The 23855-nt window shown below is 45.6% G+C and overlaps 4 protein-coding genes across 7 annotated transcripts in view; 2 read left to right on the top strand and 2 right to left on the bottom strand.

Annotated features, from left to right (window-relative positions):
* The first annotated feature begins 2224 nt into the window (after nt 1-2224).
* slc33a1 (solute carrier family 33 member 1) lies at nt 2225-7572 on the top strand. Of its 3 annotated transcripts, none has more exons than XM_062473081.1 (9): nt 2225-2340; nt 3068-3507; nt 3970-4129; nt 4334-4529; nt 5184-5383; nt 5518-5702; nt 5793-5910; nt 6048-6263; nt 6491-7572. In XM_062473081.1, the coding sequence occupies exons 2-9, from the start codon at nt 3110-3112 to the stop codon at nt 6656-6658; spliced, it is 1641 nt and encodes a 546-aa protein (XP_062329065.1). In that variant the 5' UTR covers nt 2225-2340; nt 3068-3109; the 3' UTR covers nt 6659-7572. The 3 variants fall into 3 exon arrangements, with proteins under 3 accessions (XP_062329065.1, XP_062329064.1, XP_062329066.1); XM_062473080.1 differs by having other exon boundaries at nt 2278-2495; XM_062473082.1 differs by lacking the exon at nt 2225-2340 and adding an exon at nt 2627-2909.
* A 1467-nt stretch (nt 7573-9039) lies between these two features.
* rps6kb1b (ribosomal protein S6 kinase b, polypeptide 1b) lies at nt 9040-15492 on the bottom strand. The gene is made up of 15 exons (XM_062473027.1): nt 15202-15492; nt 13878-13921; nt 13616-13736; nt 13432-13500; nt 12734-12881; nt 12361-12418; nt 11977-12077; nt 11666-11756; nt 11470-11560; nt 10939-11046; nt 10789-10851; nt 10500-10577; nt 10304-10411; nt 10078-10190; nt 9040-9951 (listed from the first exon to the last, which is right to left on the bottom strand). The coding sequence occupies exons 1-15, from the start codon at nt 15268-15270 to the stop codon at nt 9702-9704; spliced, it is 1512 nt and encodes a 503-aa protein (XP_062329011.1). The 5' UTR covers nt 15271-15492; the 3' UTR covers nt 9040-9701.
* Nucleotides 15033-20738, top strand: tubd1 (tubulin, delta 1). Its single transcript, XM_062473028.1, has 8 exons — nt 15033-15708; nt 15808-15955; nt 16059-16275; nt 16440-16671; nt 18753-18917; nt 19385-19525; nt 19916-20099; nt 20275-20738. Exons 1-8 carry the CDS (start codon nt 15558-15560, stop codon nt 20381-20383), a joined length of 1347 nt encoding a protein of 448 aa, XP_062329012.1. The 5' UTR covers nt 15033-15557; the 3' UTR covers nt 20384-20738.
* Nucleotides 20739-21564: 826 nt separating this feature from the next.
* vmp1 (vacuole membrane protein 1) overlaps nt 21565-23855 on the bottom strand; it is a 96935-nt gene continuing 94644 nt past the window's right edge. For both annotated transcript variants that reach the window (XM_062472359.1, XM_062472358.1), the window contains 2 exons: nt 22693-22795; nt 21565-22581 (listed from right to left, as the gene is read on the bottom strand). In XM_062472359.1, the coding sequence (XP_062328343.1) occupies nt 22438-22581; nt 22693-22795 (247 nt within the window). In that variant the 3' untranslated portion in view covers nt 21565-22437. The remainder of the gene's footprint in view (nt 22582-22692; nt 22796-23855) is intronic.

Here is a 23855-nt window from a genome sequence, read left to right as displayed (position 1 = left end):
TTGAGATTAGGGATTTATAGGTATAGATTCTGCTTTGAGGGGCTGATGAACATCAATGAATCATAGTGGATGATATGAAATAATATTACAGAGAGATTTCAAATCGAATATTGAACAGATACACAAATGCACACACACACTCACCACACAACTGGTTGTATACGAAACACTGACTCCTTGTGTTACAGTGCAGAACTAATGCTTCAGTCACATGATTCACCCCAGTGTGGCTGCCTGGTCACATGCTTCACCCCAGTGTGGCTGCCTGGTCACATGATTCCAGGGGGTTTAACCAGTTTCACATGGGCCTTATAGCAGTGACACAGCACGGCATGCAGGCATTCATTAGCCATGATAGGATGGAGGACGACCCCAGGTTAATCATTGGGACGCATTGCAAATCATCTTGCAGATGTCCCGGCTCTCACAGTCTTAGACTGGGCCTGGATGAGTGTGTTAGAAACAGTCTTGTCTTGTGAAGACACGGCCTGTGAAACATATACATTTAGTCATTTAGCAGACGCTCTTATCCAGAGCGACTTACAGTAAGTACAGGGACATTCCCCCCGAGGCAAGTAGGATGAAGTGCCTTGCCCAAGGACACAACGTCATTTTTTTACCCTGATTCCCTAACCGCTCAGCCATCTGACCCCCATCTGAAACATAGTGGTGTTGGCTTCCTCTCTTGCAGTGCTGTCATGTATTTTCCCTCAACGCAAACACATTCATACTGTCCACATCAGTCGCGCAGTCTGTGTAATTCATTATAGTGATGGGCATTCCGGCTCTTTTTCGTGAGCCGGCTCGTATGGCTCAGCTCACTAAAAAGAGCCGGCTCTTTTGGCTCCCGAACGGCTCTTTAAAAAATACATGTTTTAACTATGAATTTGACTATGATAGGTGTGAAAACAATTTGAATTAAATTATGAAATCATACTCGACCGTAACCACATATCTTTAAAAATGCATTGATTTTTCATGGCTCACCTCCAAGTTTTGACTACTCTCTGACTGTGTGTGAGTTGGCTCGGCCCTCCCTCATGCAGGATTGACAGGAACAGAATGTGAGGATGATCGTGTGCGCTTTTAAGCCTACAAGTATTTTTTGTTGTTCTTTGAATTAGTCAATTATTTTAAATACAATTAAAATTCATTATTTCATAATCATTTAGTTTTTATAGGCTGTATTAATCTATTATAAATAGAGTCGGATCTTCAGATATGCAAGCCAGCTCCCGACGTTCACCTTCAAGAGCCGGCTCTTAGAGCCGGATCGTTCGCGAACGACCCATCACTAATTCATTACGACAGTTTGGACGATGGAGGTCGCCGCATGCATTGCGAGGATGCGGTCCTCATTCCTAAGGCGGACACTGTCTTGTCTTCAGAACCATTTGAACTTGAGTCATGTTGTAAACCATGTCTCACTTTGTTAATAATGACTGAACCTACAAGGGAATATCAACTCTTCTGTTGATGTGATTAAGAATGATCCATGAAAGGTGCATCTGACTGTCTCTCCTTAGGTTCCCTGTAAATGTAATAGCCCAGTCAGGCCACTAGCTGTCCTGTCGGAAAGATCCAACATCATGCTTGAAAGGTGATATTTATCTTTCCTTATTTATCAACTTTAATTTTCCTTTATTTAACAACTGTGGGTTGGGGTGGACAGAGATCTGCTGGTCAGGAAGTCCAGGTGGCATGTAACTCTATAACTCTCAACTTGAGCATCTTTCAAAATAAAAGCGCACCATCGGTAGTTCGGTAACTTAATAAGAAATTAACGTTGGATTTTTTAGAGCCGGATCACATGTCTGCGACCCAACACACACTGGTTGAGAAACACTGGCCTAACTAGAGCGGCCCAGGGTCCAGTTCCAGAGAGAGGGGTCAAGACAGAGGGAGAGGAGTTTGGTGGTTAGCTTGGAGGGGATGATGGTATTATAAAATGTGTCATCTATGAACAGCAACCAGATGTATGCATTTTCATGTACCAGGTGGGTCAGGCCAGAGCGAAAAGCAGTGACGTCTTCTGTGGACCTTTGGGAAAATAGGCACACATATGTGGGTCGACTGTGTGTGCGTGTGGGGTGGGGGTGGATAGTGTTTTTCATTTGAAATTTTCCTGATCGCATGTACTAATCATTATTAAAAATACTGTGCAGAACTGTAGTCCTTCATAGCGCGATCCGGAACTCAGATTCATTTACTTTTGACACGTCAGCTGAAGTTTTCGGACCGATTTGTACGTGGCACAACATCACTTCCTTAGCATTCGACCCTGCTCTCTGTTGTTGGTTGGTTAGCTATTGACGTTGCTAACCGGTTGAAGCCTGAACGGTATCTATAAATGGGATTTTATGGCATTAAAAACGCAATTCCAACCTCATTTTAATTAAGAAGAGGCTATATCTGGGCATTAATCATTTATTTAATTAATGAATCATTTATTATTTTGTCTGGCATGTCGCGTGTAATGCAAGCACAACAAGCAGGTATGCATGCTGACATCTTATCTATCATGCTTAGCCTTATCATCACCTTTTGATTTGATTGTACTGTGTCAAGGTAAATGTATATTCTTTGTTTTGCTGGCCAGTGATGTGTCGCTTTCAAACTGACGTTTCCTTAAATCGCACTTTGAATCGCACTTTGAATAATGGTCATACATTTCCTTTTATGTTATCATCATGACTGTGCGTAATACGAGTTTGACCGTCCATATGCTTGCATGATTGCTTGCTTAATTTCTATTTCGAGTCGTTCCATTTGAGGTTGTGTTGTGTCAAGGCAGCTACATCTGAGATTGACAAGTTGACTAGCAGCCTTTTTAGCTCGAGGATGTGCCTTTTCTTCACTTTTTTGTTCTTTAGCCTCGAGCTGAATCAAGTACAGTAGCTGCACCACAAGTAACAGTTTCTTCCTTCTCTAAAGATATCAAAATACTCTGATTTACAAGGTGTAGTAAGTACCAGGATTATAGCTGTAGTTAACAGTTAGGTTTAGCCACAACCTGTTTTCCGCTGATCTGTTCCTTCAATCCTCTGTCTTACCCTCGTTCTTCCAGGTTTCCTGAGGGCATTGCAGGATTGACGCCCACCGCTCCACCATGGAGCCCTCTGACCTGGACACGCACAAGAACGGGCGTCAGCGGAAGCTGACGGGCGCCAGCGGGTTGGACATGAGGGAGGAAGAGAGAGGATGGAGCACCGCACCCGAAGAGGAAGGGGAGGGGCTCCTGCGGGGTTCGGACTCGGAGGATAACGGCCGGCCGAAAGTGAGCCCGGGTGTCCATGGAGAGCTGGGAAACGTGTCTCTCCTCCTCTTCCTCTACGTCCTACAGGGGATCCCCCTGGGATTGGCCGGCAGCATCCCCCTGATCCTGCAAACTAAGAACGTGAGCTACAAGGACCAGGCGTTCTTCAGCTTCGTCTTCTGGCCCTTCAGCGTGAAGCTGCTGTGGGCTCCGCTGGTAGACGCGCTCTACCTCAGCAAGTTCGGACGCAGGTGAGGGAGGGATGACGACTATGTGGCCTTTATGGATTTGCTTAATATGGATCTAGTCCTTTAGTGGATGCCATCAAATTGTTGAAATCTTGGAGACGTTTTGGAGAAGTTTTCAAATAGTCTAAAAGTCCTCAGGGACCCCTGTCCTGCATGTTTTAGATGTTTCCCTGCTGCTGCACCTGATCCTAATGAATGGGTCATTATCTAGTGCTGCAGAAGCCTGATAAGAAGCATTCATCTGAATCAGGTGTGAAATCTGGGATTGGTCCCTCACATTCTCTCCCCTCCCCCCTCCCTCCCCCCCCACCCTCCCTCCCCCTCCCCCTCCCCCCTCCCCCCCTCCCTCCCCCCCTCCCTCCCCCTTCCCCCCTCCCCCCTCCCTCCCTCCCCCCTCCCTCCCCCCTCCCTCCCCCCCTCCCCCCTCCCTCCCCCCTCCCCCCCTCCCTCCTCCCTCCCTAACAGGAAGTCGTGGCTCGTTCCTACTCAGTACCTGTTGGGCTTCTTCATGCTCTGGCTGTCCTTCACTGTGGACTCACTGCTGCAGAGCGACGCAAGCCACGGCCCCGACGTGCTGACTCTCACTGTGGTGTTCTTCATGCTGGCCTTCCTGGCAGCCACCCAGGTACACACACACACACTCTGACATACAGACAATAACACACACACACAGTGACATACAGACACACACACACACACACACACAGGCACACAGTGACATACAGACACTCGTACACACACACAGTGGTCTTGAAGCTGCCTCACATCCCGAGACACACACACACTCCCTCTCTGACTCTCTGACATGGTTGTGTGTGGCCCTCCCCAGGACATAGCGGTGGATGGCTGGGCTCTGACCATGCTGTCCAGGGAGAACGTGGGCTACGCCTCCACCTGTAACTCGGTGGGCCAGACCGCCGGATACTTCCTGGGGAACGTCCTCTTCCTGGCGCTGGAGTCTGCCGATTTCTGCAACAAGTACCTGAGGATGGAGCCCAAAGACACGGGCATCGTCACTTTGTCTGGTAGGTAGAGAGAGAGAGACAGAGAGAGACAGAGAGAGACAGAGAGAGAGAGAGAGAGAGAGAGAGACAGAGAGAGAGAGAGAGACAGAGAGAGACAGACAGAGAGAGAGAGAGACAGAGACAGAGAGACAGAGAGAGAGAGACAGAGAGAGAGAGACAGAGAGAGAGAGACAGAGAGAGAGAGACAGAGAGAGAGAGACAGAGAGAGAGAGACAGAGAGAGAGAGACAGAGAGAGAGAGACAGAGAGAGAGAGAGACAGAGAGAGAGAGAGACAGAGAGAGAGAGAGACAGAGAGAGAGACAGAGAGAGAGACAGAGAGAGAGACAGAGAGAGAGACAGAGAGACAGACACTGAGAGAGAGACTGAGAGAGAGACTGAGAGAGAGACTGAGAGAGAGACTGAGAGAGAGACTGAGAGAGAGACTGAGAGAGATACTGAGAGAGAGAGACTGAGAGACTGAGTGAGAGACTGAGAGATTAACTTTGTTAGATATTCAAAATGTGATGCAGTTTTGCATAATGAGGGTGGAGGGAGGGAGGAGCCAGGAAGATATACTGGTAGGGATACTCAATGTGAATAAGTGGTGATAGTGACCACAGTTCGTTTGAATGCTGTGTTCATTTTCTCCTCGTCTGGGATTGGCTCCCGTGCAGACTTCCTGTATTTCTGGGGCATGGTGTTCCTGGTGTCCACCTCGCTGGTGGCCATCTTCAAGAGCGAGAACGTGCGCGTCCGGGGCAAGAGGCAGGTCCAGGAGGAGACCCACGGCGTCATGGAAACCTACAAGCAGCTTCTGTCCATCATCAAGATGCCCACAGTGTTTACATTCTGCTGCTTGCTGCTAACGGCTAAGGTATGTCAGACTGATCTGACTGTGTATGTGTGGCTGTCAGTTTTTTCTGTTTGTAATCCAAATTGGGTTCTCTAATATGTGTGTGTGTAGTCCAGAAAGGGTTATCTATTAATGTGTGTGTGTGTGTGATCCAGATAGGGTTTTCAGCAGCAGATGCAGTAACAGGTCTGAAGCTGGTGGAGGCTGGCGTTCCCAAGGAGCAGCTGGCTCTGCTGGCTGTACCCATGGTGCCCTTACAGATCCTCCTACCTCTCATCATACACAAGTACACCGCTGGACCCAGACCACTGGACATCTTCTACAAGGCCTATCCCTACAGGTGCACACACACACACATGACGCACACACAAACAATCCTTTCAGTCGATGACTTGATGTGTAAATGTGTGTGTGTGTGTTTTGGGTCTAGGCTGTTGATAGGCCTGAGCTATGCTGTGTTGGTGTGGTGGACCCCCAGCGTGAAACAGGACAGTGGATATCCTGTTTACTACTATGGTGTGGTGCTGTTCAGCTATGCCCTACATCAGGTAACACTACCCTCCTTTCTGTTTTGTTATTTCTCCAACCCCCCCCCACAAAGCTATGTTCCCTGTCTGTTTGTTTTCAGACAAGTAAAACATTGTAACAGCTCTCCATCTCGTGCCATGCCCCTCCTCTCCACCAGGTGTCACTGTACAGCATGTACGTAGCCTTGATGGCGTTCCATGCCAAGGTGAGCGACCCCAGGATCGGCGGCACCTACATGACCCTCCTGAACACGCTGACCAACCTGGGCAGCAACTGGCCGTCCACGCTGGCTCTGTGGATGGTTGACCCGCTCACCAGCAAGGAGTGTCAGGGAGCCCCTCTGCAGGCCTGCAGCTCCCCAGAGGAGGCAGGGGTGAGTGTGGGGGTGGGGGTGTGGGTGGAACATTTCTGTTAGGGTGAGTTTTAATACCCTTCAAGAAACATTGAAGTATGTTGTCATTAAGCCATCGTCGCTCTCTCTCTCTCGCTCTTTCTCTCGCTCTTTCTCTCGCTCTCTGTCTTTCTGTCTCTCTCTCTCTCTCGCTATCTCTCGCTCTCTGTCTCTCTCTCTCTGTCTCTCTCTCTCTCTCTCTCTCTCAGCTGTGCACCAAGGAGGGAGGCGTGTGCGTGACGACGTTGGACGGTTTCTACGTGGAGTCGGTGGTGTGCGTGCTGATTGGCCTGGCCTGGTGGGTGGTGCTTGGGAACAAGCTGAAACGGCTGCAGGACCAGAGCCCCGCAGCATGGAGGTGCAGAATCAACCAATGATAACCCACCCCTCCCCCTCCCACACCCCCCACCACCCTCAACGAACTCTAAGAACTTGAATCAACATGGACCCAAAATGGCCGACCGCTGCTCCGACTCCTATTGGAAGGTGGTTGTACAGGACGTCCCTTCTGCATCTGTGTGGCTCACATCAGCTCCTCAGGTCCCCTCAGCAGTACACTTCATGACCCATGCATCTGTTGCGCCCGTTTTCCAAACGTCACCGTGAGACCGAAAGGCCGAGCGTAGGAACCGATCAGACGTCCCGAGGGAGCGGCTGCTTCGTCATGGCGATCTGCCGTCACTTGTGACGTCTGGCCAATCATCTGCGGTCACTTCTGACGTCTGGCCAATCATCCGCCGTCATTTGTGACGTCTGGCCAATCATCTGTGCCTTTCTCTGTTCTTCAAAGGCTGTGAGGAGAAGGCGGAGTCTTGGGTCTTTGACAGACTTTTGAAAGGGCATTCAACCGCATGGACATCAGCTTAAATACACAAGATGCAATACATTGGCAAGAGGCCAGGACGTGGTTGGTGAGATTTGTCTTGATGTCAGGAGAGCTTGATTTCACAATCTTTCTCCTGAATCTGATTTGATCTGTGTCTGTGAGACATGTTATTGAATATAGTGGTATTCTTTTTATCTAGCAGGGAGAAGTCTGAGGTTCTGTTTGAGAGAAAAAAACGAAGAAAAAAAACATGGTTCACATGTGATCAGTGAATGGGCCTTTTTGGTTTGATTGTGTGGTAGAAAATGTGCTTGAGAGCGTTTGTTTTAGTTTTTTTTCTGGGTCCATTCTCAGTTTTTGCTTTTGATAGAAAAGCAAGGATCAATTTTGGTTTCATACTCCAAATGATGAACGGTCAGGAGGGGTGGAGTAATGTTCTTCAGGAGTGGTTCCTTCCCCCCAAAAGAAACACAAAACAAAGTTCTAGCAGTTTCAGAGCAGGTCAACCCCGTATGTGAAGGTTGTGTCTACAACTGATTCAATTTTAAGTTTTTATTTTGGATACACTATTTTTTGCAATTTCTGCTTTGTACACATGTGCTTTCACATGTTTGTGTGCCAGTACTGTAGTTAACTTTAGTAAGAATGTCAAGTGACCTTTCTACCAGCATTCAGTTTTAGTTTTTTTTCTTTGTATTTATGATTTGAGTTTCATTTTGATTTTATACTATAATTTGATTGTACTGAATGTGTTGTTTTGTGTTTAAGGATCTGATTCTTGAAGGAGATGTGGGATTATTTAGAGATTGCATTGTTATCTCAAAATAGGTAAGATTCATTGAATCCGTATTCTAAGGTTCCCCATTATCCTTCAGGAGAACATGTTCTGTCAGTTGTCACTTTCTCTCTGCTTCAGAACCAAACCTTACTGATCGTTGGTCTGGAGAATTAGAGAGCCTATCTGTTAGCAACAACTAAGAGACCAAAAACAATGGTTAAGAAAATTCAATTAACACTGTTTTAGTGTGAATTCCAATGTCCAATTTGTCTATTTTGTGTAAATTCCATATACATTCGATAGGGGGCAGTTGGAGTGTCCCTGGAGTTTGACAGCCCGATTTGAGAGTTCAAATGTCCCCAAGGTGTGGGGCAGTAGTCTGGAGTCCTAAAACAAGGTGGTTGCAGACTGTACTTGGAGATGTAAATAATGTAGTTAAAGCACTGTAAAATGTTCTGATGGACTTTTATACCAACGTTTCCCAGATGTAGTACTTAAAAATCGATTCAATACAAATCTTATATATTATAAAATGAACATGCGCACAAGTTAAATTGCTCTCCTTTTTTTGGGGGGGGGGGGTGGCAGGTCTGTCAAACCAATCATCTTTAGTTCACTGCATGTTTTTTTGTGGGACCATCGTTTTGAGTTCCTGATCTTGTTTGACCACAGTAGAACGTCCTCCAGGCAGGGCAGGCTTCACAACGGGTTTTGAAGCCAGAACCAGGCACAGAGCTCTTGTGTGATCTGACATTTGACCACAATTGAGAAATATGACAACGGCATGTTACATTCACCCCTGGCAGGTCCTCACTGGTGCTGTGAAGAACAAGAGGAGGAAAAGTAAACCTTTCTAGACAAACACATGCAGGGACAAGAGTACAAATCAGTAGTTGGAAACATGAAACTGGTTACATTTACCCAGTTATCCAACCAGAAGTATTCTTACAAGTATGAACAACCATGACAAACTGTTGGTGGCCAAAAGCCCAGATGTTGCATAAACTTTAAACAAGAAGACACTAAACTTAGTGTAATGTACCTCACCGGCCCATACAACTGAAGGCTCTGCAGCTCTGGTGTGTATTAAGCACCATAGAAACACAAGTAAAACAGAACATAAGTAAAGAATGTAAAAAGTAAACATTTGCTTCTTTATTTTATTTTATTGAGGCTTGTATTGATCCATCATTGATACATAGCACAGTAGATGCATCCCTTTTGTAAAATACTTAAGACATAAAGCTAACTTCCGATCCCATCCAAATCATCTATTTGATCAATTATCAATAATTCATATGATTTCATTCATACGTAGCAAGGAAGCAGTTGATGAGAAATACTGTAAAATCTCCCAAGATTTTGGCGGAAGCCATAGTTGTCATCATTGTCTAACTTGAAGCACTTTGGATGTCTTACAGACAGACTGCCATTTAGTGTGGATAACTGTGATAAGTCATTTGATGATTCATATTCATCATTCATTTCCTGGTAGAGTGGTATGACAGGGTGTTCATACAAAACGGTCGAAGGTCCAGAGTGATGCCAGATCCCGGAACCCGGGTCCTACTAGGGGTCAGGGTGAGGGTTCAAAGGTCAAGTGAGCCGTGCCGTGGTCTGCGGAGCGGTGCTGGGGCTCAGGCCTCGGAGGACACAACCTCAACCTGACCGCAGGTAGCGTGTGTGTGTGTGTGTTAGAGTTTCGTAATCTCTAGGGTCCTTTATCATTTTTCTTGAAAAAACAAACAAAAAAAAAACAGGAAGAATATCAAGAAAAGAAAAACAACAAAAGCAAACTATCTCCTAAGACGACCGGTCATAGGTTCATGCGTAGATGCTCGGGCCTCTTGGCCATGACTGGGAAGGTCTGCTGTTTGAACTGGGCCTGGTTGGCGCCGGCGGGCTGACGTATAGGCAGGGGGGCCGAGGCCTCGGCGGTTGCCACGACGTCCATCTGCTCCGGCGTGGACACCTCCATGGCCTGTTCCTGTGGGGACTGGAGGGCCGCTGTGCCTGGATGCAGGGGGCCCCGGGGCCAGCCGTCCCCTGATGAGAACTTGATGGGGCTGGGGAGGGGGTGGGGTGTGGACCAGAGAGGGGACGGTTTGTCAGTACAATCTGGGAAGGCTACATTCCAAGCCAGAATCCCATCACCTAAAGGATCATGTTGTGGTTGAAACTAGGACGCATACCTGACAGGAGTTCTTGGGCTCCCCAGGAACCGCCGGGGAGAGCGGATTTTTGGTTCCAACGAGAACCTCCCCTTGACGTGCTCCAGCACCGACGGAGCCACGTACGTGAAGCCCTGCGGCAGAGGACAAGAAACGTGAGCGCCACACAAAGCGTCTCTGAGAAACCAGAGAAGGTCTCGGGTGATCAGATTCCAGCCTCCTCTTTCCCGGCGGCATGCCTACTAACCAGGAAGGCCTGGTTGGCGCTCTCGCTGAGCGTGGAGTCGTCAGGGCTGTCGACCGGCGTCTGGCTCGTGAACTTGGAGTCGAACTGACTCACATCTTCGGCAGATTGCTGTGGGAAGGAGACGTGAGGTGGGTTAGTGTAACCGGAGTGGATGGTGGGGTCTGAAACAAGAGTAGGGCCAAGCTCAGCTGCTTACAAGGAAAGGCTTGAAAGGAGGCTCCACCTTCCTGGCAAGAAGCTCCTCCCAGTTGATGTGTCTGAAGAAGGGATGGGCCTGAGGGAGAAGGAGAGGAGGATCACAGCCAGGCTCTGGAACACACCCAGCATGAAGACTTCCAACGGCAGATATATGAAGCCGTTTGTGATTTGAAGCCTTAGTGACTTGTGTTGACAGAAACCATAAAAGGTCTGTGTAATACAAGTCCAAGTTTTGAAGTTCCAACTGAGTGAAGTACTGCCTCAAGTACCCCCCCCCCCCTTCTCACCTGCACCTCCGTGGCATCTTCTACCCCCGCCCCCAGTCGCGACGAGGCGTTTCTCTTCAGCAACTGAAATAAGAAGACCTCAGAAACATCAGCCAAACCTGACAGCCGGGCCATGGCGCTCACATAAACGTCCGTAGCGTAGCTTCGTACCCTTTTGAGGAGATCTCTGGCTTCTTGTGTGAGGTAGGGTGGGAGGTTCAACTTGCACTTCAAGATCTTATCGATAGTCTTCTTCCTGTTCTCGCCAGTGAAGGGGGGCTAGATAGCAGAGAGAGAATGACAGGTGGATAGAAAGAGTGACAGAGGGGAGGGGGGGGGGGCAAAGAACCAGAGAGAAGGAGAAAGAAAAGAAGAGATCGTATCCAAAGACTGTGCTCTCTGTACGATTTGACATACTGAACGTCCCCCGTGTGACAACAGATGGCTGAGCGGTTTGGGTATCTGGCTAGTAATCTGAAGGTTGCCAGTTCGATTCCTGGCCGTGCAAAATGACGTTGTGTCCTTGGGCAAAGCACTTCACCCTACCTGCCTCGGGGGGAATGTCCCTGTACTTACTGTAAGTCGCTCTGGATAAGAGCGTCTGCTAAATGACTAAATAAATAAGTAAGTAATTATAAGTAAATGTAAACAACGGTATTCCAACCCGGCGCTAAGCAGAGGAGGGTGACGTGTGGTACTCACGGCTCCCGTCAGCATGTCGTACATGAGCGCGCCTAGGCTCCACCAGTCCACCGCTCGGTTGTGGCCGCTCCTCATGAGGATCTCTGGAGCCCTGCCACAACAACAACAACAACAACAACAACACCGTTTACCTCAGCCATGCTGGCTTCCCTGGGCTGGGAGGACTCGCATGGCAGCTGTGAAGCAGTATGCTTACATGTATTCGATGGTGCCGCAGAAGGTGTGTGTGACTGTGCCGTCATGGATGGACTCCTTGCACAGACCGAAGTCGGTCAGTTTGACGTGACCTGGACACAAGTACATGTACTTACTTTTCGGCACAAAGCAGGAAGTGAATTGGTTTGCACAAAACGTGAATGTTTCGCAGTTCAGTATTTAGAGAAGAATAAAATTACCCCAAAACATCCGTTTATTTGATGTTTATTACGTTGTTTAAGAAACACGTACTTGTGAATACAGATATGAAACTGACTGATGCGTGTGAGGGATCCTCGGAGTGAGCTTTACCATGGTTGTTGAGCATGATGTTCTCTGGTTTCAGGTCTCTGTAGATGATTCCTTTCTGATGCAGATGGCCCAGCGCCATGGAGATCTCCGCCAGGTAGAAACTAAGGACGACAATCACCACCATGCAGTGTCACAGTTATCAAGGCCTTCGCACACTGGAACTAGCAGCACAAAGACTTTCCTAAATCCCCCCCCCCCCCCTCTTCATGTGTCCACACCGCAGTAATAAAAAGTACGGTACAGTTAGTTCAAGTTGTCATTTTAACAGCGTGAACCGTCTTAAACTCAACTTCATTATTTAGCTCAGCTTTCTAGACACAGTCCATTAAATGTAATGCAGTAACTTGATTATCATAGTTTCTGATCTTTTAAAACTCTACTCACCAGGCGGTGTCTTCCATGAAAATACCCTCTCTTTCCAACTGCATAAACAGTTCCCCACCTGCAGGCACAACACATCAGCTCAGTTTATTTTTACTGCAAAACAACAACATAACAGGGTGAAATATACATCTGTTCATGTTTACATGCTGGCTAACCATCTTACATTTACATGTTAATCTTAATGATTAAACTACAACATAAATGAACAGTGTACCACTGTCTATTCTGGCCGGTAGACCCCTCCCCGGCAACACCCCCCCCACCCCGGCAACACACAGGCAACAGGATAAGTAGTGGAAAGAATGGGTTGTTGTCCATCTCCGTCTGAATGGTTTCCTTGGTGTGAGTGTGGCGTGAGGCTGGATTTACTGACCGCTGAGGTACTCCAGGATGAGGTAGAGCTTGCCCCCTGTCTGGAAGGCGTAGATGAGGTCCACGATGAAGGGGTGCTTCACCTCCTCCAGGATGTTCCTCTCTGCCTTGGTGTGAGCCGTGTCTTTAGCGTTGCGCACGATCATGGCCTGGGAGTTCCACCAAGACATCAGACGGTTATCATGTTCAAATATATATATTAGTCACTTAGAACAAGTTAATAGCCTCTGATTGCCGAACTATATCAGCATCTTCTCTGACTGTTCTGATTGTTTATACTGGGCAGCGTGTCTATGCACCTCCTTATTACGTTTTGCTAATTCAAGTTAGTTTAGCGTACCATCATTAAACGCAAACCAGCAGTAGGACTGTTTCTGCACAGCAGCACGCTAATGGTTTGACACAGTGCCGTAACTGCCAAGCAGATTGTAGCAGAGTAGCACAGACTAACTATCTGATCTGCAATCTACCAACTATCTGCAAGATCTTACCCAACCACAGCCTCCAAAGACAGTCAATTTACAGAAAGGGCAACATCTTTATCTTTTTGGGACAGTTTATGAGACATAATTGACAGATGCTGACTATGCCAAGTGAACCATCTATTGGTAGATTTTCTAAAACTATAATGTATACTTTAAACATTGTTCATTAGTGGCAAATTCTTTACTTAAGACAAAAAAGGATAAAATTAGATACCTTCTTCAAAACTTTCATTGCAAATATTTTGCCCGATGCTGCTCCAACAACTTTTCGAACTTGAAATACCTTCAGAGACCAAACAAAAGTACGTCTTAATGGCCGGTGAAACGGTATTCACATCAATATTGATAATATGAATGAGCGCCATGTTATGAAGTTGTCTATAAATGAAGATGAGTACCTTCCCATAGCCTCCCTTCCCCAACACACGCAGAAGCTCAAAACACTCCGGCCTAATGTTCTCTGTTCCTTGATTGACGTTGTCTTCTGAAATCTCGATCTTTTCACAATCGTCCATATTACTGTGAAAATACGTTTTACACCCCAAAAAAGTTTTACTATGTACTCCAAAACTGAGAACACACAAAACGTTGTATGCAATCCAAAGATAGAAATGAAAAAGGCATTCAAAAGCAAACATCCTGTTAAAAGTGGAAACTTACAACTCAAAGCCAGTGCACTGCTCCATGAAGTCGTTGATTTGCGCCTTCAACAGAAAACATAGTACATAGTATTTAAAAATGTCTGCCAATCTTAACTCTGGACTCAAGACCTATAGACAGCCACAGGATATAGATTGAAACACTGCTAGCACCAATGGTATGGAACCGGTAGCCCCTTATACTGGATAATTACATTATTGTAAAGTTAAAGCTGTATACTTAAGTACATCAGAGATGTACATGGGTAGAGAACAAGATCGTCCAGTAGTTGCGAACTCTGATCCATATCAGAGCCTGTTTAAGGATAATTATATGATATAACTATATATAATAATATATAACCTAACAATAATAATAATAATATATAATAATATTATAACCATATTAGACATTCTCTGTCCATATCCTCTAATTAGAACTCTTCTAGCATAGCATCTCTGAGGGGTTTAGGTTATTTTCACTGTGATTGGATGGCAACTCTGAAGCTCTTTGACATTGCTTGCAAATTGGCATGTAACAGTACAGTAGAAATCTGATCCGACTGAAAATATATTTAACTACGTTTAAGGAGCGGACTAGTTGACGTCCAAAAACCATCATGAGACTCAGAGTTGCAAAATCCTTACAACAGTGATGTGATGCAAGCCATTTAGCAACAACGATTTTTTGGGTGCAGAACTGTCAACCATACAACATTTTTTTTTTATGCTGACATCTTTAGTAGATTATCTCAAATGTTTGTTTATCACAAAATTCCGAATATTGAAGTTCCAGACTACTGTAGTATAAGGAAGGCTTTCTTAAATCGAGTCTAATTTAGGATCTCCGACTCCTCACATGGACCTCTCAAGCTAGCTAGTCATTACTCCACATTGCACGCGTGCCAAAATAAACTGTTGCACACCAGCAGAGACAAAGCACGCTTCGTTTGTGTTAGCTCGATTTGCTGCAGCTGTCAAGCTAGCTAGCAAAAGACATATAGATAGCTAATGTTAGGTCAATAATCTGTTTAAAACAATGCTTTACATGTATGCATACTTTTGCTATTTCATGCATGAGAAAGAAAAGCTTGCAACAACAGCGTGCAAGTGACAGCAATCGAAAGCTTGCACCAGTGACTGACAGATCATGTGAGGTGATAGTAGGCTACCAAGTTAGCAGGCTACCTAGCTAGTATTGTAGAAACGGGCCTGAAAGCTTCGGCAGTAAACCTAACACGGGCCTGTAGCTAGTCGAGGAGTGAAGTAGCTTTATAGCTAGCATGGCTATAAACAGCTGCATCTGAAGCTCGTGCAACCACACCCGACATGATTCTGCTACTCACCTCTTCGAGCTCATCGTCGGAGACATTTTCTTCCGGCTGATCCAAATCGATGTCGAACACGCCAGCCATGCCTGCGTTTAGTGAGTCGTTGCTCGCTCAGTCCGTGAGAATATCTCGCGCTCCCCACCTCATGGACAAACACACATCGCCGCCATAACCGGCTACTACAAGGGGCATGCGCACAACTTCACCAACAAGGCAGGCATAGTACTGACCCGCTGGTGTGATGCAGGAAAGGCGCCGATTTCGAGCATTTCGTGCAGACTTTCCTTCAGATGTGAACTTATCTGGAGTCAAATGACGGTTCGCTCTAGGAAGCCCTCATGTACCTGGCGAGTTAATACAAGGCGATAACAATGTCAGTCGTGACATTACAACTTGGACAGTGTGGTAACCAAGTAGGGCACGAGTTGTTTGACGTGATTAGCAACGACGCTAGCGACGGTCAAAGAAAAGTGTACAGTGAATGCAGTCGTGAACGCTTCTTCAATGAGACGACAAATGGAGGTAGGATGACTATTCAGTTCCTTAAAGCATAGCTACACAACATAGGTGCCGTACTAGTGCTCTTCATTAAAATATCGTTGTCGTTGCGTTCCCCCTCAGACCTGGTGGCACGGGCTGTTCTCATTGACATGGAGACAAAAGTCATCACGCAGAGTGTAGCCAAAGCTGTTAAGTCGGGGAGATGGAGATACGACGACCAGTCTCAATTCAGTCAGAAGCAGGGCTCCGGAAACAACTGGGCCAACGGGTAAGGGTGGAAAGATACCATGACTGACTGAACCATTTTTATCGAGTCTTGTGAGCAAAGACAGGTTGTTGCTGTACTTTCTCATTTGTTTTCATTGTAACAGGTACTGTGTCCACGGCCCTCATCACAAAGAGGTGATGGAAGACCTGGTTCGGAGAGAGGTGGAGCGCTGTGACAGACTAGCAGGGTTCATGGTCATGATGAGTGTGGCAGGGGGCACAGGGTCTGGCGTGGGCACATACGCTACTCAATGTCTCAGAGACGCCTACCCAAACTCATTCATCCTCAATCACCTGACCTGGCCTTATGGCACTGGAGAGGCAAGACACACACTCACTCTCCCTCTCTCTCCCCCCCTTCTCTCCCTCTCTCTCTCTCTCTTTCTCTTAATGAAGGTTTGAAAAGATCATTCATGTACATTTAGAATCACACACCTCCATGTATTTATTTTATCATGTACTTCTTGTTGCTGTTGTCTGTGCAGGTGATTGTCCAGAACTACAACTCGGTCCTCACCCTGTCTCACCTCTATCAGCTCTCCGACGCCCTCCTGGTTCACGAGAACGACACCGTGCACAAAATATGCTCGCAGCTCATGAACATCAAACACATATCGTTCGGTGACGTCAACAGAGTCATTGCCCACCAGCTGGGCAGCGTTCTACAGCCTGCTCTCACTGGGGACTCCCACGGCGTCTACGGACGGAATCCCCTAGGTGACATCATACACACACGCCACACACATCACACACATACACATCATACATCATAAACACACATCACACACATACACATCATACATCATAAACACACATCACACACATACACATCATACATCATAAACACACATCACACACATACACACCACACATCATAAACACACATCACACACATACACACCACACATCATAAACACACATCACACACATACACACCACACATCATAAACACACATCACACACATACACACCACACATCATAAACACACATCACACACATACACACCACACATCATAAACACACATCACACACATACACACCACACATCATAAACACACATCACACACATACACACCACACATCATAAACACACATCACACACATACACACCACACATCATAAACACACATCACACACATACACACCACACATCATACACACACATCACACACATACACACCACACATCATAAACACACATACACACCACACATCATAAACACACATCACACACATACACACCACACATCATAAACACACATCACACACATACACACCACACATCATACACACACATCACACACATACACACCACACATCATAAACACACATACACACCACACATCATAAACACACATCACACACATACACACCACAGATCATAAACACACATCACACACATACACACCACACATCATACACACACATCACACACATACACACCACACATCATAAACACACATACACACATACACACCACACATCATAAACACACATCACACACATACACACCACACATCATAAACACACATCACACACCACACATCATACACACACATCACACACATACACACCACACATCATAAACACACATCACACACATACACACCACACATCATAAACACACATCACACACATACACACCACACATCATAAACACACATCACACACATACACATCATACATCATAAACACACATCACACACATACACACCACACATCATAAACACACATCACACACATACACACCACACATCATAAACACACATCACACACATACACACCACACATCATAAACACACATCACACACATACACACCACACATCATAAACACACATCACACACATACACACCACACATCATAAACACACATCACACACATACACATCATACACACACATCACACACATACACACCACACATCATAAACACACATCACACACATACACACCACACATCATAAACACACATCACACACATACACACCACACATCATAAACACACATCACACACATACACACCACACATCATAAACACACATCACACACATACACACCACACATCATAAACACACATCACACACATACACACCACACATCATAAACACACATCACACACATACACACCACACATCATAAACACGCATCACACACATACACATCATACACACACATCACACACATACACACCACACATCATACACACACATCACACACATACACACCACACATCATACACACACATCACACACATACACACCACACATCATAAACACACATCACACACATACACACCACACATCATAAACACACATCACACACATACACACCACACATCATAAACACACATCACACACATACACACCACACATCATAAACACACATCACACACATACACACCACACATCATAAACACACATCACACACATACACATCACACATCATACACACACATCACACACATACACATCACACATCATACACACACGCCACACACACACACGCATCACACCAAGGCCGTAATCACAATACATATTGGGGGGGGACACATCCCCCCCCCCAAAATTCAAACCTGGTCAAAAAGTCCCCCCCAATATATTTTATATAAAAATATAAATGTGCTACGCTACGACAGGCAACCACGCACGCTGTCCGAAATTATCATAAAAAAATAAATAATTTGTCCCCCCCAATGTTGACTCCATGGCTATGGACTTGCATCACACACTACCCACACATCACACATATCACATGCACACACACGTGAGCAGGGTGTTACTGTGTGTTTTTCTTCCTAGGGGACCTGATGAGCTGCCTGGTGTGTCACCCAGAGTACAAGCTGTTGAGCGTGTCTACCATCCCTCAAATGGCCAGCTCCTCCATGGCCTACAGCGTGTTCTCCTGGCCTGGCCTGCTCAAACACCTGCGACAGATGCTCATAGCAAATGCCAAGATGGAGGAAGGCAAGTCGGACCAGCAAAGCATTAAGCTTAATTTATACTTCGGTCGCGGACACTTTTGAAATGGTCGCCGACGAAAAAAAAAGTGTCGCTCAGGCTGCTGCATTTATACTTCGGCAAACAGTCGCCTGTGCTCAAGGTTCGCGTGACGTAAACAGAATCATTTTACCGTTACATTCATAGCTATGGTTACATTGTTAACGCTTTGTAGCCTAGGTGATCAATCGGAGAAACTGACAATTACAAATTTTCACTATGTGACGACATCAGCGCCAGTAGAAATTTCTCCTGGTAGGCGACACTTCCAAGCAACGGTTAAGTGTCGACCGTGATGTCATTTCTGTCGGCGACCTTTTCAAAAGTGTCTGCGACCTAAGTATAAATTGGGCTTTAGCCTCTAGTAGAGGCCTGTGTGTAAACAGCATGATGATGAAAGTTTTCCTTGTTTTTATGGTTCTGTCCTCTTCAAGGTATTGATTGGCAGGTGCAAGCCCCACTCCTCCCTGGTATGGGTCGTGATAGGTCCAGGAGCCACATGGGGGCGGGCTTTAACACATCTGTGGCAAATCTGCTCATTTTGCGGGGAAAAGACGTGTACAGCGCAGAGACAGGTGAGTAACCTTGACAACAACTAAAGGGCTTAATAAACACAATGCATGTATATAGTATAGTGTATACAGTATACAGCCTGGTGTGTGTGTATATATATATATATATATATATTAGGGGTGGGGGGAAAAATCAATTCACATTTGAATCGCGATTCAGTCTTCCAGCGTTTCACAAAGGTAAAAAAATGAATTTTTATTATTTAGTTATTTGTAATTACATTTTTTTGATCGCAAAAAAATCGTGAATTGATTTTTAATCGATTCGTGACCCCAAGAATCGATTCGAATCTTGAGGTGTGTGATAGTCTGACTATGAACTGAATACAGAGCATGAAGCTATTCTGACTGGCAGCTGTACAGGGCACTACTGAACAGCTTTGTCTTCTGAAGGTGGATTTCAAGAAGCAGCCTTATATTCCCCCTGGCTTCCAGCAGAGGAGGCTTTCAGCACCTGGAAAACACCTGTTCCCTTCAACAGGTACGAGAAGTGTGCTACGCTGGTCAGCAACAGCCAGGCTCTCCTGGGGCCTCTGGACAACATGGTGGGGAAAGCCTGGAACATGTTCGCCTCCAGGTGAGCTTCCAGATCAGAGGAATGAAACGCTTGCTTAATAATGAACGTCCGTTTTATAAAACCATATACACCTGACTGGACAGTAAACCAACTGCCAGTGGAGGTTCTAAACCTTTTCAGGGGGATGGGGAGCTGGGGCCAGTTCCCATAGTAACCCACATTGTGACTTCTGCAGGGCCTACATTCATCAGTACACCAAGTTTGGCATCTCTGAGGAGGATTTCCTTGACAGCTTCACATCTCTGGAACAAGTAATCTCCAGCTACAGTCAGCTGGGATGCTAGCTGGAACAAGTCATCTCCAGCTACAGTCAGCTATGGTGCTAGCTGGAACAAGTCATCTCCAGCTACAGTCAGCTATGGTGCTAGCTGGAACAAGTCATCTCCAGCTACAGTCAGCTATGGTGCTAGCTGGAACAAGTCATCTCCAGTTACAGTCAGATATGATGCTAGCTGCTGGGAAGGATGAGATCACTCATTCTGGGCCAATAAAGGACATGATAACACTTGGAAAAACATGTTTACCCTTCAATGGAGTAATGTAATACCATGTAATTGTGTGTACAGTTAGAATACATCTATAATAATGGGGAATTTTAAGAATATAATTTTGAATGTGTAAATACACACTTGTGAATAATAAACTTTAAAATTGCTTTTCCTGAATACCATTGGGGTGTCAATATAAAGGTGTAATCAGGAGTTGAGAGTGCGCTGTGTGGAAGATTTAACGATTAGCTGCTTGTCTGAAGCAAGCAAGCCTAAAACCGCTCACACAAACTGCACAGAGAGAAGACATGGATATGCATTTCATATTCTGAGGAAAAAGTCAAAGCCGTCAAATTTATATTACATCCTGGCCAATACTTTATTAAGGACAGCTAAATCAGAGTAACACACACAATAACATTATCAAAGAGCAGCAACACATTATGGTTCACAACTTTCACAGAATAACTGGCGTTTGAGATGGTCTTTACCCAAAACTTCAGCCAGCTTACAGACTGTTGTTGCCATGATATACAGACAGCCAACACCAGTCTGATAAGCTAGCTGACACGATGGGACAGGTTGGCATTGATGCATACACCTTCAAATAAACCAAGGAATTTAAGAGTTTCCTCTGAACATTCAGTTACAAACACAGGACAATATGAAAGCCTTTGTGAAAATGAAATCCTATTGAAACTGTTTCAATTCCCTTTACAACTTTTGTAATACACATGATTAACACAATTGATTTGTACAACTATGGGAGTTCAAACTTAGTATTTACACTTACCTTAGATGTTCCAATCTTCAATAGAGGTTTGAAGCATTGCTCCAGTCTTAATAGTACAATCTAAAAGGTAGTACTTTTGATACAGTGCCACTGAATAAAGTGAGGAAAGATTTACTCAAAAACAATTCCATCATTTTCTGCAATGGGAAAACAATAGACAAACTCAGACATGGGAAACGAGAGAAATGATTTAGGCAGTTTATATCCGTTTTGATTAAAGATGCAGTCTAGATGTACAGAATAAAATTACAAGTTAGCCGACTGAAAGTTACAAATGATATTTTCTTTTCCTATTTTTCTGTACTGTTTTGGTTCAAGGTAAGATATTCTCCAGACCATTTACATATACATGTGTATACTGTCAAAAAAATATATTTACAGGATGTGCAAAAACCACCAACACCACGTTGATCTAACTTGATATTGCTATTCTCCTTGACAAATCCTCAAAACTAAAATGACAGATGATCCATAACTGAACAACAAGACAGAACAGAATGAGGAAAATGTAACCCTGAAGACTTTCTCACCAACATACAAATCCAGTCCACACATAGGTATGACCCAAAATCCAACTATACCGTAACAAAATTAAATAAAAGTCAAGTTGAGCGGTTAAGAACTGTGTTCAATGGTAGAAGGACCCCCTCCCGTTGCATAAGGCCTTGCAGTCTCTATATAACCGACGACAGGATGCAAACTAAATTCTGTTGACATCCAGCTGCGACTGGAACTTTCTAGTTACTGAAAGGGTTAATTAAATTAATATCCTAGTAAGACTTACACACGCCACCATTGATCAACCGATTAACCAAGCACACTAGTACACACAGATGAGGGAAGAAAACAACAAAAGATGTGTAAGGACAAACGCACATCCTCCAGAGAACGCACTCCGTGCTGGTTCCGCACATATGGCTCCTTTCAGGATGAAAAGGGGTGAGGTTTTTAGTTTTGTGTGGGCTGGGTTGAGCAGGACCAGGAACCGACCCAGGGCCAGGGCTGGACCCAGACCCAGGGCCAGCCCCCCAGCAGTACAGACAGTTGTCCAGTCTTATCACTTGGTTTTCTCCTCAGAGTACCTTTGCTGCTGCAGCCTCTTGGCATAGCTCTGTGCCATGGAGTTGATGATGGAGCAGACGAAATAGCACACCATCACCAGCACCACCTTCTCAAACACCCACGACAGCCAGTTTTCACCCTGCACAACCAGACAGTGGACACAGCAGGCACACACGTTACAAATGGCATCCCAGATAAAACAGACCCTTAAAGACTCCCTTTCCCCCGGTGCTGCTGAGTGAGAGCTTACCGCGGGTGTGCCTTCTCCAGCCTGGTGGTGTAGCTTGCTCCTCTGAGCCTCCAGGTACTCACTGAAGGGCTTCTGTAGAGCCGGACCCACCCTGGGCACAGACCTGCCCGCACCACACAGAAGAGAGGAGAGAGAGAGAAACACATTATACATCATTAAGTACTTACCGCTGTCTTTTCACATGGTAGAAAAGGGGCTTTGTAGAGCACCAAATCCCAGCAGTAAAGGCTAAACAGCGTAGTTCTATTCTCAGTAGATATTGTCCCAGTTGCTAAAAGTAGCTATGTGTAGCTGGTGCCGTCCCAGGCAGGGGTCCTGCTCCTGTGTTGCCTGGGCAGCACAGGAGCAGTGAAGTGAGCCAGTGCTTCTCTTCTCTCTTCTTATATCGCCCTCAAGTCCCTATAGGAACCGGGCTGGGCCTATTAACCAGGAAGTGACTCTTCATGCTGTCATCACAGCCTTTCTCGGCAAGAGCGGGCGTGTTCAATATGACTCCATATATGGGATGCAGAGACAGGGATCGTTTCAGTGCAGCAAACAAAGTACTCAGACAGTAAACAGTACTATGATTCTAAAAGCTGACGATAGAGTTGTGATAACACAAATTTTACACGAATCATACAGTTGAATACTGGTTTGGGGAGATGGTTGATTTTGAACAAAGGCCTGCGAAGAGTTGTTGAAGCCCGAGATAGCCTCGACTGACTCAGCCTGCCTTAGCCACATACACACACTGGGGAAATCACACTCCCGACCTCAGCTTCTAAGCACCACAAAAACACTTCACAACGAGTCACACCTGCCTCTACCCGTACTACCACAAGACTCCGCAAACTGACTCCTGAAACCAGGATCATAAACGTGCTGTAAATGAATATATCTGTACCAGACGTGTTCAAGTTTGGCTTGAGATAAGTATCGACATGAGAAGCCAGATAGGACCTAAACAGTTAAAGAAAAGCTGCTGATTGAAGATTGTACTCTTTGCTAGTTTTAAGGATGTAGAGAGGGATGTTTTATTTGTCTTTGGGACATCCTGTAGCTCTTGAGTTTCCTGTTGGTTAAGAGGGGATTCTGGTTCAGTCAGAGCCATACTGTCATGAGTCAGAACAAACATTTTATCAAAGAGCCTCACACGCTTAGCTATCAATGGAGGGGAATGT

This window comes from Osmerus eperlanus, chromosome 11 (genome assembly GCF_963692335.1).
Source record: "Osmerus eperlanus chromosome 11, fOsmEpe2.1, whole genome shotgun sequence".
In the NCBI taxonomy this organism is placed as follows: domain Eukaryota; kingdom Metazoa; phylum Chordata; class Actinopteri; order Osmeriformes; family Osmeridae; genus Osmerus; species Osmerus eperlanus.
This window is presented reverse-complemented; position numbering and strand designations above follow the sequence as displayed.